The sequence below is a fragment of the Cebidichthys violaceus genome, unplaced genomic scaffold (assembly GCF_023349555.1).
Source record: "Cebidichthys violaceus isolate CVI_PGR_0920_01 unplaced genomic scaffold, fCebVio1.0.p SCAF_21, whole genome shotgun sequence".
Lineage (NCBI taxonomy): Eukaryota > Metazoa > Chordata > Actinopteri > Perciformes > Stichaeidae > Cebidichthys > Cebidichthys violaceus.
Window position 1 is genome coordinate 7,536,974 of NW_027176384.1, and position 17,636 is coordinate 7,554,609.

At 42.4% G+C, this 17,636-nt stretch overlaps 1 protein-coding gene across 2 annotated transcripts in view; it reads right to left on the reverse strand.

Annotated features, from left to right (window-relative positions):
• The window catches only part of hmga2 (high mobility group AT-hook 2), a 38,761-nt gene extending 24,813 nt beyond the window's left edge, over nucleotides 1-13,948 (reverse strand). The window contains exons 1-3 of one of the 2 annotated variants that reach the window (XM_068717135.1): nucleotides 13,468-13,948; nucleotides 12,470-12,556; nucleotides 7,458-7,508 (exon numbers count right to left, since the gene is read on the reverse strand). In XM_068717135.1, the coding sequence (XP_068573236.1) occupies nucleotides 7,458-7,508; nucleotides 12,470-12,556; nucleotides 13,468-13,578 (249 nt within the window). In that variant the 5' untranslated portion in view covers nucleotides 13,579-13,948. Of the gene's footprint in view, nucleotides 1-7,457; nucleotides 7,509-11,310; nucleotides 12,010-12,469; nucleotides 12,557-13,467 lie in introns of those variants that run through there. The other variant, XM_068717134.1, reaches the window with a different exon arrangement.
• Between the last annotated feature and the right edge of the window lie 3,688 nt (nucleotides 13,949-17,636).

A 17,636-nucleotide genomic window follows, 5' to 3' on the forward strand; every position in this document is an offset into this window, starting at 1 on the left:
TATTTGACTTGATCAATACTATTGGAATTCAATAAACTCTGTTGTACTTTAAAGAGAAGCTATCTGTGATTACTTTGTGCATGTGTATTGTGATAATAGCTTGATATGTGGCCTGTGCTCGAATTCAAACCTTTCACTCTGAATGTGGAATAGTACTTTGACTATTGACATTTTGAGTGCACACCAATTTTGAGACTTCATTTATAGTTTAGTTATTGGTACCTGATTTTAGAGTGGTGTCCTGTTATTATTAATATGTGTTAATAATCTTTTTGATATTCATAATTTCATTAATGTCAATAATTTAGTTTTCATACTTGCTGATAACCAAACACGCTCCTGCCAGATCCAACACAAAAAATACCTAAAATTAAGTGATGGGCATGAATATCAAGTGGAAGTCTAATGCTGTGTTCACAACAAATGAGAAGCTGTTTGGTATCTACAAGGAGGGTCTTACCAACAACGTTTCTTTCCGTCATCCACAATGGAAGAAATACCCACTTTTGCTGAGTTATCAACTCAAAATACTCATTAAGTTGCAATAAACGGATCAAAAGGATGCCTAAATAACTGCATAATAATGTTGATTTGTAAAAAGTCTGAATTCATGCTTTGTCAGGTCTGTCTGCAAGATGACGAGCAAACTACTTTTAAAATGCTTGTTTTCTGAATGGAGTTTGGATTAATGAGGGCTAGGCTAAGATAACGTTAAGCTGCTCCATCAACACTCAAACTCTCATCTTAATTAGGCAAAAATATGGAGGCTACATTATTGATTATACACATACATTTATACACAATGAGTTTCGTCCGGGTTCTGATTCAACAACTACAAGAGAATCTCAATGTTCACTGGCTTTCGCAACACAGTGTCACACAAATTTCTCACTCAAATATTTGGACTCTTATTCGCTTCGGCTGGCGCTAAATTTTGTGTTTGTTGCTAAAATTCGTTTTGTGTGAACACGTAAGGGCACTGTTACATATGCCCGAATGCAGGCAAGTGACCACCGCCTTCCCGAGGCGGTATTTGTGGTGAATGTGGGAAGTGCCAATCAAAGTCAAACACAACCATGTCTATGCTATTGGTTGAGGCCGCGAACTGATGGTGAATCGTGCCAGAGGCAGGGGTCAAGAATGAGTTTTTTCTTGTTAGTCTTGTTTGTGCCCCACAACCCTGATTCAGCCCCTGACTCACTCTGGAGACCAACTCTCCCGGAGAATCTGTTGCCCAGAGAGCCTGGAGGCCAAGTTCCATATTTTCTCTGTGAGGCTTGCCAACGCTATAAAAAGTGTTTCAATGTCTGACATTGATCACAATAGTGCAATTACCCCTACCTTTACACATGCAGACATTCAAAGGAAAGAAGTGATCACATGCTGCTAATTTCTGAGGACTTTCCAGGCCTTCCTCGTCACTTTTTCAAAGCCGCTGGGCAAACTCCAAATTGTGCTGCTCATCACCTCTGCCAGACTTTCTTACTTCTCTTCTCCCCCGAGCTCTGATTTCATTGCTTGGCACCTGCCTTCAGCGTCTGACCCGAGGCCAAGAGCAGCAAAGTCTTGTGTGAGATGGGAGTAGACCTCTCTCTTTCACACTAGATTAACTCCCCTAAACACACACCCATGCCACAGCACTTGTGTTCCCTTGGCCATTCACTTAGTCATTTCCGCACATTTAATGCAGAGGGCATTAGTCTCACAGTAGACTCCATTTAACACCAATACGAGTGCAGAAAGGGGAGATGGGTATGAGTGTGTCCTGGGTGTTGGTTACGTCGGATGTGACTGCAGAGAATCACAAAGAGGCAGCTGTATGGAAGGCAGCAGGACAGGCAGCGAAATGGTTTGGCTTCCGAACCCTCATTGAGGGGAACTGGCTGACCAGTGGAAAGGGAAGCAATGCATAAATAGAGAACGGTGATGCAGAATAATATGTTCCCCTCTTTCCTGTCCTTTCTATACAAATACAAATGGTGCAATTCCTGCTCTGTATTGTTAAAGCATTACTAGACTAATCATCTTTGTTCCACTTGATTGAAGCCTCATTTGTTCTTGTATTACAAGGATTATCTCCAGACTCCTCAGCACTGTTTTTGACAGCAACGTTGTAAAGGAAGTACACATTCTATTGAATTAGCATTCAAGACAAAAGGATATCATTATGTATAATAAAATATAGTCTGGCAGCAGACTAGTCTGCAGAATTCCTGTTAGAAGCACCCCCTCTAAGTCTGTAGATGACTCTTATTAATGTCTCACAACTTGTGTTACCTGTGCGTCAAAATGGTAAATGGACTAGTCTTCTGACCACTCAAAGCTCATTAACACCCATTAACACCCATTCACCCATTAACACCCATTCACAACATTCATTCATACACTGATGACAGGGGCTAGCTACCATGCAAGGTGCTGCATGCACATCAGGACTATCTAACATTTACAACCATTCACACACCACCGGAAAAGCCTGCGGGAGCAATTTGGGGTTAAGTGTCTTGCCCAAGGACACATCAACATGGCCTAGCGGAGTCGCCAATCCTCTGATTGATAGACGACCCTGCTCTACCACTGAGCCACAGTTGCCCCTAAAATGGCAGGTCTGACACAAAACCTCACCAAGATCTGGCGTTTGGATACTTTGAGGAGGATCAATGAAATTCCAATCACCTATCAAAAAGAGCCACGGGCAGACATTTTTTTATATATATGAATATATATATGTGTGTGTGTGCGTGTGTGTGCTTTGGGTGAACTGATCTTTGCCATTGGCTCAGATTCAAGGTAAGAACTTGTTTGTTTATTGGGAGGAAATTCTTATCCTTCATACACACAAATGCTTATGTCACACTGACCTCCATGACACACCTTTTGAACAAACTCAACAGCGCAACTACACAAGAGCAGCCTGTTCAAAACACACAAGTCGCCAGGTCCTAGTCCCCTACCAAAAAGCCATTACTTCAATGAGATGGCACTATATAAATGCAACTTTTGTTTTTACTATTTTACTTGTTATTACCATGGCAACAATAGGGCCTTTCATATAGGCAGTCAAGTGTTAGGGATGCCAAAGCTTTACATACAATCCAATGGACAGTCGCCATTTGGCAGCAGAAAAGGGGAACTGTGCACAACTGATGAATGCAATCTATTGGAGAGCAGAGCTTCCCCCTTCAAGCTTTTACTAGCAGAGGAAGCTGTTCAGCTTGGCAGAGGTCTGCCTATCCATCCCGGCACCTGCACACAGAAGACAGGACCTGCGGCCATACGGTGGAAGAGCAAGAATGCATACCGATGAGGGACTGACCTTGGATCAGCCGGGTCTGACTAACCCTAGCAGTTCCTGCCAGTTGCATGGTGGTGGTACAGAGGGGTAAGCAGTGCATGACGCTGAATAACGCAAATACAAACCCCAGTCACAGAGGCACTCCACCAGCTGACCTAAAGGTTGTTATCTCTATAAACAGATAGCTGCAAATGAATGCAGAATCTGTTGGCAACAGGACATGATTTTGGCATTGGAAGCGTTCTGATTTCCGTTTGCACTCCATTTGGAGTCTGAGTAGTGTAGTAGATTCGGGCCAATATTCAATCCCTTCAATCTCTGAACCCATCTGCTATCACAGATTTTGAATTCATCACTTAACAGATATCTGTATATGAATGCATCTAGACATCATCTCTCAACTGAACTTTTTCGAATACTCTCAGATTGATCAGTCCATTATATAGACACTCACTTATCCCTCAGCATGCACAGTGGATTCTCCCATCTCATGTTCAGCCAACACTACTGCACTGTCTGAGCCAAAGGATGACATGCTTTCATGTAACTTTTGATTATAGAACTGAAGTGAATATATTTCATATTTTTTATATTTCAGTTAACCAGCAGAGAGTAAATTGAAGCAAATTACACAGTTTATAACTTGTCAACACCTTCTGCTAGTTTTGGTTAGCTATAGCATTTACTATGTGGGATGTAGCTCAATTGAGCATGCTAATGCTAATTGAGGAGTTTTAATTCATCCAGAAAGACACACTATCTACAATACACAACTGACTAGTTTGCGATGTGGCCCGTCTGTAGTTCTGCCAGAAGGGTTGACGTAAAGTAATGGATGCCACTGCATGGGTGGATGCTGGTGTGTGTACCTGGGACATGCAGGCCCCAGTAGGCAGCACAACAAAGAGGAACCTGCAGTAAACCTTAACTGTTTTATCAGTTCAGTCCAAGGGTTCAGAAGCTGCACACAGCTGGGAGCTGATTAGATGGTTAACAGAACACTGTTCTGATATTAATTATTTTCGATATTACGGCAGTTCACTGCAGTGTTTTTCCACATTTTAACATGTTTACCACAAGCAACATTATTTTACCATGAAGTTGTGTTTTCCAGATGACGATTGCTCTCTAGTGATTCGCAGCTCCCTATGAGATCCAACTTGCCGAGACTTAGGCTACATCCACATTACTCCGTTTTCGTTTGGAAACGCATGTGTTTTGCTACGTTTACACTGAGCGTCCACACTACGCCGGCGTTTTCGAGCACCGTAAACGGAGGAGTTTAGAAACGATCCCGAAGCCGGATAACTTTGAAAACTCCGGGTAGCGTATTCGTCTGGAAGGACGGAAACGCATAAGTTTGGAAACGATGACGTAGACACCCGCTATCGACAACCAGGTTAATTTAACGCGGACAACTGATTACAGGCATTGCTGACCTTGTTGTCTTTACTAGCAGCTGTTGTCCAGTTAAAGTCTGCATGTCTGCGGAGGAAACAGCTGTTTTTGTAGCGATCAGTGAGCGGTGTGAGAGAGAGAGAGATCAGTGAGCGGAGAGAGAGGGAGAGAGAGAGATCAGTGAACGGAGAGAGAGAGAGAGAAACCCGCAGCGCTGTAACTAACGTTAAGTCTGAAAAATAAAACGTATTAAACTTTCCACAAACTGTATCTGTTTGAGTTTATAGAGGAAGATTTTAGAGAAGATCTTAAGTATCAAACACATACTTACGATCGTTAAAGACTACTTTACTACTCTGGTTGCTTAGTTACAAAATACAACAATCTACTTCCTGTTTACATTGGCGCATGTCCAGTGTACGTGAAGAGTCACGTGATATTCGTTTTCAGGCGTGTAGTCTGGACGGAGATCATTTCGGAAATGATGGCTGAAACGCTGTGTGGACGGAGATCGTTTTTGTTTGAAAACTCCGTTTCCAAACGAAAACGGAGTAGTATGGATGTAGCCTTATAGTTTGCTTTCAGACTTTAAGCCATCACAGTAAACATCATGTCTGTTGTTAATGCTGCAAACCCCCGAAGCAGGGATTCAGATCAGAAACAGTCCTTTACGTTAAAACAACGCTGCATCCAGTCAGAAAAACAGTAACTAATTGATGCATTTAAAGGATCTGGCCTTCATTCGTTCATTGAGCCTTTACACATGCACTACATTCTGGAACATTTTTGTGTTGCGCCTTTTCACACATGCCATGGCAATGAATAGATGGGGCAAGGGACAGTCCAGCAGATGGCGGTAATGGCGGGCAAGAAACTGTTTTTTAGTTATCCAATCACTTTCAAAACCATTGCCGTGAATTTTTAAAACGTAAACAAAATTCTGTTTCAAAGTTTTGTGATTGGTCCGCTTGCTCCACGTGAATGCGCCGTTAATCAACACAGACGTACCAGCATTTTTCCTGAAATGTTACGAGGTCTTTCAGATTTCCCTGAATATTGATCCCTGCTCCCTCTCACACATGACCCCATTCAGGAAATAAAGGACAGGCTAGATGTATTATTGAGAATGACCAAGCAAAGAAGTGGGACTAATGTCATGTGAAATAGGATGGACTTTAGACAAGAGAAAGACTTGTCTGAGGTAAGGCTCTTCCAGGCACTGACGTAGTGCTTAATGCCAAGTGGGATATATCACAACTTTCAGAAAAATTGCAAAAGGCAAAACAAGCACCCTAATATAAATACACTTTGAATACTTAAAAAATGAGTGATGTTTAAATATTGATGTTACAGTTAGAACCAGACCCACACAACGCTGCATGTGACTCTGCTACACGTGTTGGTACAGGATGCCACTGACAGCTTGTCCAATCAGCCATCCCTCCAAAGCCACACCCCCAATTATTTTATGGTGAACGTAAGCAACGAAACATGGCTATTGTTAGTACTCACAGACTGATTCGTCAATTGCCGTCATGATGTTATGAGAATGTCAACAAAAATCTAAAATATCTTTGAATAAAATTACCAACCCTACCTTTAATTACTCAAAATATAAGGTGACTAAAAATGGCAACCATTATTTAGATAGATACTGAAATGTAAGTCGCTTTGGATAAAAGCGTCTGCTAAATGACCGTAATGTAATGTAATGTATTTCAGTTTCAGCAACCAAAAAGCTGATGGCTGGTGTCCAGCCTGCAACTACTTTTAAAAGTTAGTGTAGTACTGGTAAAGCATGACGGAATTCATATTTGGCCTAGAAGTGTGTTTCACCTTTTTTGTCTGGTCTTAGTAGCCTCAAACATGCCCATGAAATGCTACTGTGAGTCACCCCAAAGACACAAGACTTGACATAAAGCCTGCAGAGTTGTCATGGCAGCTGAGGGATAAAGACTGAGGATTCAGTGTAAATGCATGTGAACCAAGCAGTTCATTTACTTGCTGTAGCTTTTGAAGCCATCGCATAGAGTCTTCTTCATCGGGGAATACACTAGATATGCTTACAGTTGATTCTTAGAATACACCATTCCTTCCAGGAAATGAAAATAAATATAAAATCCACACTTTATGACTCCGTTCTTGTAGGCTCTTACTTCTTATTTTTTTCCCCTTTCACACATAAAAACGCAGGAGAAAGTTCCCTGCATCTCTCCTCGCCCTTCCAGGTGTCACTTCTAACTGCCGACTGCTTTTCCCCGCACTATCAATCAGGCCTGTTACTTTGGAGCTGATAAACACTGAGGCCTTCAAGCTGTCACTGGAATTATTTAAGTATTCCTGCGACCAGCAGTGAAGAGTAAACATTTTCTCGGACTGATAACACTAACATTATGGAGATATGCCTGAACACTAACACACACTCACACACACACACACACACACACACACACACACTAGCAATAACCAGGAGAGAAACCTCTGAATGTATTCAGGCCACATAATGAAAGTTAATATCGAGAGATGACCACAATGTAGTGAAACAGTCCATCTAAATACAAATTAAAACCATGCAATATACCAGCTAACCTACACAAAATGCCTTTGAATGAAAAGAAACAAATATTTTTGGACTTTTACCTCCTGCCACAAATATATTTCATCAACTGGCACAACTCCTCATGTTGTGTGTTGTGTACAATGTGTATTCCACTATCCAGCGTGCCAGACACATGCTCAGACCTCAAGAAAACCACTCACTCACCCATTTCCTGGGTCGCCCCCTGGGTCTTTTCTCCCCGGTTGCCTCAGCTTTCTGTGAAGACATATATTAAAGAGAAATACATTAATCAGTCTTCATCCTGACCATCACTTCACGACATGAACATTTGACGGAAAACACCTGATCAGCCAAGACGTTCACTCTGCCACACGTTTTAAGGTATTAGGGGGCCACACCAGTTAAGCAGGTCACAGCTGAAGCAGTGGCTCTGTAAACTGTGATAGATTAGTTTAGAACAGACAGTTTAACCTGAGGGTTTGTTCTCAACCTGTCTGACTAGATATATTTTGAAAAGAATATGCCTACATTCATTCATCAGAGCACTCACATAAGAGCGTAGCACTATCAGAGATAGAAATATTTTGAATTAAAATCAGCTGGGGGAGTTTGCGTCTTGCGTCTCTGTCCCGTTGAGTGTCCCTTCACTTCCCTATTGTTTCCCTTCTGTCTGTAGGTTGCTGCAATGGAGAGAAAATGGAAGAGCAGCACATATAGAAATAAATCAAGTTAAGTAAATACACACTAAAGCGCCAAATGTGGATTAAACCACCGCTTAAAATAGTCCCGAAAAAACACACTATTTCTTTCTGTTTAACTCATGTTTGCTAAAAACTGCTGTTTTGGGAAATTAATTAAAATGGAACAACATATTTGTGAGCTGAGAGGAGAACATTTTCAATTGTATCCACATCAGCATGCACATGGCCTGAGTTAGAAATGTGCCAAGTATGCGTGTTTACAGAGCATTCTCTTACTGTGAAATGAAAACCTGGAATGTCCCTGTGTGTTCGGCTTGAGGGGAGGGAATTACCTTTTCTTACTAAGATGATGTTTGTGGGAGAGATTATACCCTGCAGACCGTCCAATGCAGTCAAAAAGCCAAGCTCTGCAGTCACCCACAATTACCAAGAGCAGACCTGAGTCAATAATTCATCGGATTTATCCTGGCTCTGGTTAGCAGCGAGTCAGGTGAGATCTTAGTCAAACTGCTGACCTGCGATTAATTTAGCAGACAATGACCAGCAAGTATCGGTGGTGGTGTAGTGGGCATGTGTGTGGCTTTCTGCAGCTATTTGGTTCAGTAAACACCAGCTCCTCTGTCATCCTGACACCGAGCACACGCCACCCAGTTTGGTCACATTGCAGGGGGAGTGTTTTAACTCGTCACCTGCTGGATCCCAGATTCAAAAAAGTCCTCTTAGACCATGTCTCTGTCTTGGCCATCCACTCAAAGTAGTGGCTAATACTATGGTGTGCACAGAAAAACAACAGTTGTTAAATGTACTTTCTCATTGCTGAAACATTTAGAAGCCATCTTTCTTTTGCCTGCAACCAGTGTTGGGTTTTTATTAAATACAATTATTAGTATTGAGTACCACCGATTCCACGAACAGGTAGTAGCTCGATTAATACGACTTTCTGGAGTCCGCTTGAAGGACTCGTTCAACACATATGCAGCAGATCGGCGTCTACAGGAAGGACAAGTCACACGGACCCTCGCAAACACGGAAAGTATAATTCCGGCTTAAGGCATTAAGATTTGATATTGATCCAGGATATGTAAGGTTGATGGGGAAGTTGAGAAAAGTGACAATCCTCCAGAAAAGATGCAGCATGTATAAAGTGACATTGGGGTTGTTGGAAGGCCCATTTTTATTTATTTTAAGGCATTTGCGTAGATGAAAAACGTACGATTTAAGTCCATATTGGCTTGTTGTGAGCAAAGCTCAGATTTATTGTTAGAAGTAAATCTTGCTTTCCATTATATACAAGAAAAAGAAAAAGTTTTCCTCTCTGTATTGTACTACCGGGTTATTAATGGGAGGTCGGGCAGTTCAACTCTCATCAAACCTTTAGATGCAATATATCACTCAACCTTAAGGTTCATCACCCCCCCCCCCCCCCCCCCCCCTCTCAGCCCTGCTGTCTTGTAATGTTGGTAGCCATTGTACACGCTTACAGACACGGCTCACCCTGCAGGTGCCAAAAATGAATTCAGAGTTAGGGAGATCTGATTTTGTTACTGTGCTCCACATACTTATGCATATGCTTCAATAAAAACTTTAAGTTAAACTTATTTATAACGCAGAGATAATTCCAAGGTTTAATTGCTAATCTTACTAGCATTGCTTTTAACTAGATTTGTTTTATTGTTGTTTTATTTGATATAACCATGTATTCTTCTTTTATTGCTGATTGATTTTAGTTGTGTATTGCATGTGTACCTTGGCATCAATGAAAATGAGTATTCTCCCTCAATGTGTTTTCCGAGGTTTAAAAAAAAAAAAATGAATCTATGAATATAATATAAATAATCGCAGTGCCTTAATATTGCATAACGTGTTTTAAATCTATATTAAGAACCAACGCAATGATGATGCCTTGTGATGTTCTAATGCTCTGCTTAATGCTTGTGTCTATCATGACGTATCACATTGCAGGACAGCCAATCTCTGTACCGTAATCCCAGTTCTCTGTTTGGGATGCTGCATTTTTAATGTGGAGAATTAATTGTCTGAAAGACAACACCCTGTTCAATTAATCATCCGTGAGTTTCACATAGCAGCAGCCCTGAAAACCCAGCGATCAGCAGGATCGCCTTCCACAGCCATTACAAATCACCATCACAGAAAAAAAGATGAATGTGACCATTTTCATGAACACGTGCTAACAAGACTGCCAGTCTACAGGCATGCTCCGTGAGGCTGTACGCAAACGCAAAGCGGTGCTCTGAGTGGAATGCTAAAGCGTTGCTGTTTAGCATGCTACCATTTGCTGATTAATTGTAGTTAACACAAACCACAGCTGAGGATGGTGAGGGTGATGGGGATGTCATTACTTTTGCAAGGATTTAGTCATAAAACAAAGGATTTGGCAAAAGAAATGTTTTAATTTGATCACATTTCAATAGGTGAGACATTTCACTCAAAAATACAAATGTTGACCTGCGAACTGCATGCTGGGTACAGCTAGCTCTCCAACACTAGAAACAATATGAACTGTTGCGCTACCAAATGGCATGCTGGGTACAGCTCGCTGAGCGTGACTCGCTACTAATATTAACTGTTAAATGCCAAGCCTGCCCTGAACAGATAGCTCTCCATCGTTTGCTACAATATTAACTGTTATAAGCCAAACAGCATGCTTGCTCTTAGTTGCTAGCTACAATATTAAGTGTTACACGCTAAACGGCATACTGGGTACAGCTCATCATCTGTCAGTGCTTTCCGTCACAAAAAATATTTTAGTTTTCTGATCCACTTCCTTTATAGTCAAGGCTGTAGTCTGCTTAAAACACAGTGTTTGTTGAATTGTTTGAATGTCACAAAACCTGCTTTCTTACAGCAAAATCTATGTGGCCACGTGTGTGCAGGTGTGAAAATAGACGAGGTTTGAACTTGGTAGAGCTTTCCCCCCCCCCCCCCCCAACTTCTGTATGAACCTAAACTTTTTGTGTGTGCAAAATGTCTGCAAGGAGAGGTTGTCCGAAAGCCTAAACCGTTATTCCCATTCGGACGATTCATCACGTCGAGACCGCTACGACACCGCAGGCTTTTTGTCCCGCCTTCGAGTGTGGCCATAGAGAATAGGTCAGACACCCGGATGTGGGACCCTTTTTGTGTGAAGCACGCTGAAGCATTCAAACACTTTGTTCATCCATCCATCCACCTCTGCACCTTAATGGAAGTAATGACACAACTGTAATTATTCACAAAGCTTTGTCAGGAGGTTATTTTTAGTGTTCAAACAAAAGACCACTCCTCGCCTCAGATTCAAAGACCTCCTTTATTTGTATTCAACCCTAACCTGACATTTTCTGTAAATAATGCCTTATTTGTCAGAATAGTGTGAAAAGGTCCGTATTTTGTTTAAATAGTGGAGTTGAGGTTTGCAGTACAATTGTTTCTACTCACAAGCTGCCATGATATCTGTCAGAGATTGCAGAGGTGATTGATGTGGGGAGGGGAAGTGAACTTTTGAAAGAGCATAAGTTAAAGGTGTGGGCCGACCCCGGGACTCTTTCATCTGGAAAGATTGATATCTTCACTGTTTATCATAGCAGTACCAGATGAGACGAGACCGGATTACGGCGAGAGCAGAGTGGTTCACCGTTCAAAGTGCTGGGAATGTTTACAGTGGTTCATGGTGGCAAGGGAGCACTAAGGCCGCTGTCATCGTGAGCCTAACACAGCTTCATCTAACTAATGGGTGAAGACATGGGGGACTCGCCCAGCCTCGCTGGGATTAACAGCGTCGCAGCCTTAAAAAGGTGAGGTGGGAAAGTTGCTGTAAAGTTCTGAATCTTTTCCCCGGGATTGTCTTTTCTTCTCGACTTTAATATTTTTCTGATTTGTCACTCATATCTCTCGCCTGCGCAGTCTGTGAGAGTGCTGGTGAGTTATGGCCGCGTGTTTCCCATCATCACAGATGCACAAACAGGTTCCTGTGGTTTCATATGAGTTCGCAGTTGCAGGTGGGTTTCTATACTTGGGAGGTCTTGTTGAGGTACAGCGCTCTTTAGGACGGGAACATGCTGGCAGCGGACAAGCATAAGTGTCAATATGAGACATTTCTGTGTTTAATGATACATAACCCATACACCCTCTGCATACATCCACAAACACATGTATACTCTATGTGACTCGCAGATGTGGGATCGAGTCAGTGTGACTTGGACTCGCGTCGACTCGAGTCATTGTTTTGATGACTTGCAACTTGACTTAATAAATAAATGAACTGCGATTTGGAAGTTAAAGACTTGCGACTTGACTCGAGACATGGTGACCCGGATGACTCGTCTGTGTTCATCTTGTGTTTTCAGTTTAAATATTACATATCAAATGTTAAAAATGCTGAAAGAGAATGTAAAATGACAAAGAGAGAAAGCTACATTACGATTTGAGACAAATCGTAATGTAGCCACATATTGATTATGTGACGTAAGTCGGTGAAGGGGAAGTGACGTGTGTCGTTCAGGTGCCGAGGCTCCTCACCTTCTGCGCCGCCTTGGAGGGGCCCTTGTTCTTACTTCCTTTGGGGCGGCCCCTCGGTCGCTTGGGGACAGGCTCTCCGCTGGGCTCCTGAAAGGTAAGGGGGGAGGGGGGGTGGACATGACATGGGTGTCCAGGGACAGGAAACAAAAAGCTTTTAACCTCCTCCCCATTTGGTCATTGCTTTATGGTTCAAGACCAAAAGAGGGACAAAGGTTGTGTGTGTGTGTGTGTGTGTGTGTGTGTGTGTGTGTGTGTGTGTGTGTGTGTGTGTGTGTGTGTGTGTGTGTGTCTAAGTACCATAGGGGGAATAAATGAGAGGGAACTATTATTCAGTCTGGTTTTCCATTTTTAAATGTCACACAATCTTTAACTTTGACTCTCCAAAACAACCAGCTGTCTGAACGTGTCCGGTGTCTCTCACCCACAGTCACACTGCAGCCGCGTCCGTGGACGTGATTTCGGTGTGAAATTTGGAATAAGACTGTGACTCACCAGTGAATCTCATCCATAAACACATTCACAGAAAGTCATTGACAGAGACATTCAGAGCATTCGTGCCCGCACTTTTCTTTTCACTCATGTTGTCAATTAAAGATCATCGACCAGAGCCAAACTGTAAACAGGCGCATTCCTGGTCGTGTGTATGGAGCCTGTTCAGCATACATGAAGTCCCAAACAGCAGTGTATTTGGGGAAACATAGTTGTTAATGGCGTTCCTTATAAATAGAATATTCAGGCTACTAAACACAAGAAGCTACGGAGGGTTGCATGCGCTGGAACAATCAATTACAAAACCAGCTCACTTTAAGACCGAATATAGTTCCATAAGACAGACTGCTAAACTTAACCTCAGTAAGTCACCGCTAAAGTTTTACCTCAACTCTCCGACCAAAGCAAACGTCTAAAGGCGGAACAATGTGCAGATGGACTACAGTCTGGATCTCATTCTTTCGCCTGTCCGCGGAGCGCCCTCAGTGAACAGCGAGACACGAGCTTACTTTTTGGGGCTTCCTCGGTCTCCCCGGCCTCCTCTTCTGGGGCTCCGTGGCCCCCGTAGTGGGCTCCTGAGAGCCGGAGCTCTCCCCGGCCTCGTCCCCGCGTCCGCTCATGGTTCCCGCTACTGCTGCTCCGTTCCTCCCGGTGAACAGAAAAAAAGGGCAAGAAATAAAAGTGAGATACTTTCAATCCCTCACTTTCACGGGTCTGCCGTCCACTTGTAGGACCCGGCGGCTATGAAGCCGATAAAATGAGCCGGTGAGCAGCTTTGAAGGCTTTTGATTCAGTGAGCAGAAGGAGACGGAACACCGGGGGACGACGGAGCCCGAGACGCCGAGCGGCTCTGACTCAAACTCGGCTAGAAGGCACCGCGGCACCGGGGGCAGGAACCACGCTGCAGCGAGGCGTGACAGCTCGGCACGGATCGTCTGAGAAGTGTGGGCATAACAAGCGCATCCACAGCCCACTCCAAAAAAAAAAAAAAAAAAAAACAGGACCCACTCAATGAGGATGGGTTTAAATACAAAAAATGGAAAAAAAGGAAAAAAGGAAAGAAATCACCTCTCCCGTGGGTGGATAATACGGGTGGAGGGGGGGGGGGGGGGTCTGGATGGTAGCCAGAGAAAACAGAGGAAGACGGAATCCTGGCGGCGGGCCAGACATGGCGGGCCGCATTTATGAATTAAATTCACATTTTCACACGTTTCAATGGAATCCGCTGCTGCCGTACACTGAACAGCCATTCAGAGTCCACTCCTGTGGAACATGAAGGAGGGACATGTATCGGCTCCACGCTGCGGTGTTAAGCTGCTGCTCATCGAGGACTTTTTAAACAGTTTGCAGCCTTTTGACATGAACAACTTAATACAAGTGAACTACACATTCATTAAGCCTGGTTGTAGGTGTAGTACATGACGGTCAGATGTCTAGTGTTAGGGAATGTTAGACACATTTTAATGTGTAAAAAATGTCTTGGTGATAAGTGCATTTTCATTTCAATTTCCAGGTGTTTTTTCTAAAGCTCGTTGCGTTTTTCTACAGTCTTTTTCTTTAAATCTGTGGCTGTTTGAATAAAACGTTGTCCACACACACTACTATTATTTTGAACACAGTGTAGATGTGCGCAGATGTGAGGAGTTTTAAAAGTAAAACCAATTCTGACATGTGAATATGTGCAGGCTTTATGGAGAATTATTCTCCTTCAATACAAAACAATGCTCGGTATGCACATGTAGAATTCTTTCACTTGGTGCGGCCATAAAAAGAAAAGAAAGAGAAAGTGTGTGGCTTTGAAGCACTCCGCCGTGGACTTGGAGTGAGATCAATTACACAAGAACAACAGACACAAAGAATAAAGTGCCTTACGTGGAGGACCTTTCCCACGGTCCTGTGGCCTCTCTCCACGAGCAGCTCAGTGAGAATCAGTCACATTCTGAGCTTTGAACAGGAATATCATCAGAATGCACCTGATTGTACGACGCATTTATTTTCACAACTGCAGAACTCCCCCTCTCCACAGAAACAGGGGGTTTATTGAGAGAATGTGTGGTTAACTCAGAGCTGGTATTCACTTCATTCATAAAAAAAACAGCCCTGAGACCCCCCAAAGAAGGGGTTTGTGTGCTGTACAGACCCCTCCCCTTCAGACAGAGCGGCGTCGGCATCAAACCAATACAATCAATGGCTGCACAGATCCATTACCCAGGGCTGGTTTCAGCACACGGCTGAGCTGGGCACGCAGCTCCGTTTAAGCACAATGAAACCAGGAAATCACTGTGTTACTGCAATGGGATGGAAAGCGGAATGTGTATGTGTGTGTGTGTGTGTGTGTGTGTGTGTGTGTGTGTGTGTGTGTGTGTGTGTGTGTGTGTGTGTGTGGCAGAGGGAATATTGATTTGAGCAGCAGTAGACACATAGAGGAGCGTCCCTGTTCTGCTTCAAGCCGGTGACCTTTCACCTTCCTTGGCTCGAGTGCCCTTCTGGACCAGATAAATGTATAATAAGTAACATTTTTAAAGATGTTGTTGACAATATTTTTGTAGTGATTATTGTTGGAAATATCACCACCTCGTGATGCCATCCTCCTCCTTGTTGACAGTGAGATGAGTGGAACTCTTTTTTTCCTTCTATGTTGTCACAGTTCATTCTTGATTGTGAAAACAGTAGTTTGACTAACGATCCATTGGTTTCTCCCTGAGCTTTCAGCTACATCTCATGGCCTTCATTAACATTGGTGTCTGTTCAGTTGTCACAGTTGTCGTTCATTATCTGTTTAAACACAAACGCTTCATGACAGAAACAGCTCAAATATCTGCTTACACTTGCAGCATGTGTCGTAAACCATTTATTAATTCTTCACACTGCTTATGAATTCTAAATGGAAGGATTAGAATAAAATGTTATCCCGGCACTAAATATATTATTACAGGTATGTATTGTGTACATATATAATTCTGTAGAGCCAGTTATGTTTTGTTTGAATATTTGCATTTATGTATAATCTAAAATGTGTATTAAGATGAAGCAATGTTTTGACTGCTTTTATAATAATATGTATCCTTACACTGTATCGACCCCACAAACTGTTTATGACTGATTTTCTGTTTTTCTTTTCTGTTGCACCAGAGATATTGGAGCTCATCATTCCTGACACTGTAATGGCTCTTGTCTTGACATATAACTAAATATATTATATATATTGACATATTTTTCTGTATGAAACTTCTTAGCTGGTTAGCAGCCGGCTAACAGCTGAATCATTTAGACTGAAATATGTTGTACACATTTTTATCTCTAATAGGTATCTCTGTGTTTTTATAAACTTTTATAAGCGACAGTGTTAAAGAGGTACATGACCAACCTGATTACAATACAGACACACATTCCTCTCTGAAAGCTAATAGCGCTAACATCAATGTTAACATTTAGTTTTTCATTCCGCCTCAAAGACTTACGAGAGTTACTGGTTACGATGAACTTTGAGTTTTTTAGGATACGTCTGATAATATGAAATAATGTATTTCTTAAATTATCATCAAATCCTATTAAAAGACCCGAAAGAACAATAAATGTACCTACTAATTAGTAAAATGTGTGTGTCAAAGCCTGATACATCTTCTTTCTCTGTGCCATAGAGCTCCATTGTTGTTTAAATATGGTAAGAGCACATCAATGAGCCACACCGTTGCACTGGGTGACATGTTCCCTCATCACCATGGACACACACATTGTAGTTTATTTTAACTGCCACAGATAGTCAGAGCACCAAACGTGGATTATTCCGCCGCTGAAAATAGTCCCAAACTAATTTACTGTTTACACTGTTTTGGGAAATACTGAGCTTTTTTAAAAGTTAAAGCTATGCATTCACAGGTCGTTTTTAGAGATTCACTTTCAGTGAGAACCAATGAGCGAGCGCCATAGACAAGTGGGACAGTAGTGAGAGACGGACTGAGACGTCGCTGATGTTCGTCTTTTCATGAGATTTGCTGGCTTTAAAAAATGAAGAACGCCAGACTCATCCTTTCATTTTAGATTCACATGTTCTAATGCAGCTTTGTTTTGAGATCAACAGCTTGGACAATGTGGTGAATTGACATCATGTTTTTGTAAATTCAAATACAGATTAAATTTCCTCTTTGAGAGCATATAGTAACTGCATTTAAAAACACATTCTTGGGTCCTCCTCTTTTTTTTCTTCATTTTGGCAAAGCAGGAGGAGGAATAGTCCACAGCGCACTAAAATATTTGAGTTTCACCGCAGCCTCTCTGCCACCCAAAGTCAGTTTTAACTGTTTCCCCTCCACATACGTTCTTCCTGAGTTCCATCAAAGCAGCAGCACATATGTCATGCATTTACGGTGAGAGGGCCGTCTGCCAAACACTTCAGACTGCTTAAGGATTTCTATTTCTATCTGCTCTCGGATTACATTATTTTCCAATAGGTTTCCAGGACATTGCACCACAACGGTGTCCTTAAAGCAATTAAATACAACAGACACAGTCTCTCTCTCTCTCTCTCTCTCTCTCTCTCTCTCTCTCTCTCTCTCTCTCTCTCTCTCTCTCTCTCTCTCTCTCGCTCTCTCTCTTTCTCTCTGTCTCCTCGTGCTCACTTTTTCCTGGATGAAGTTTAGCTCCTGCAAGGAGGTTAGTGTGGTGAGAGACCAGAGGT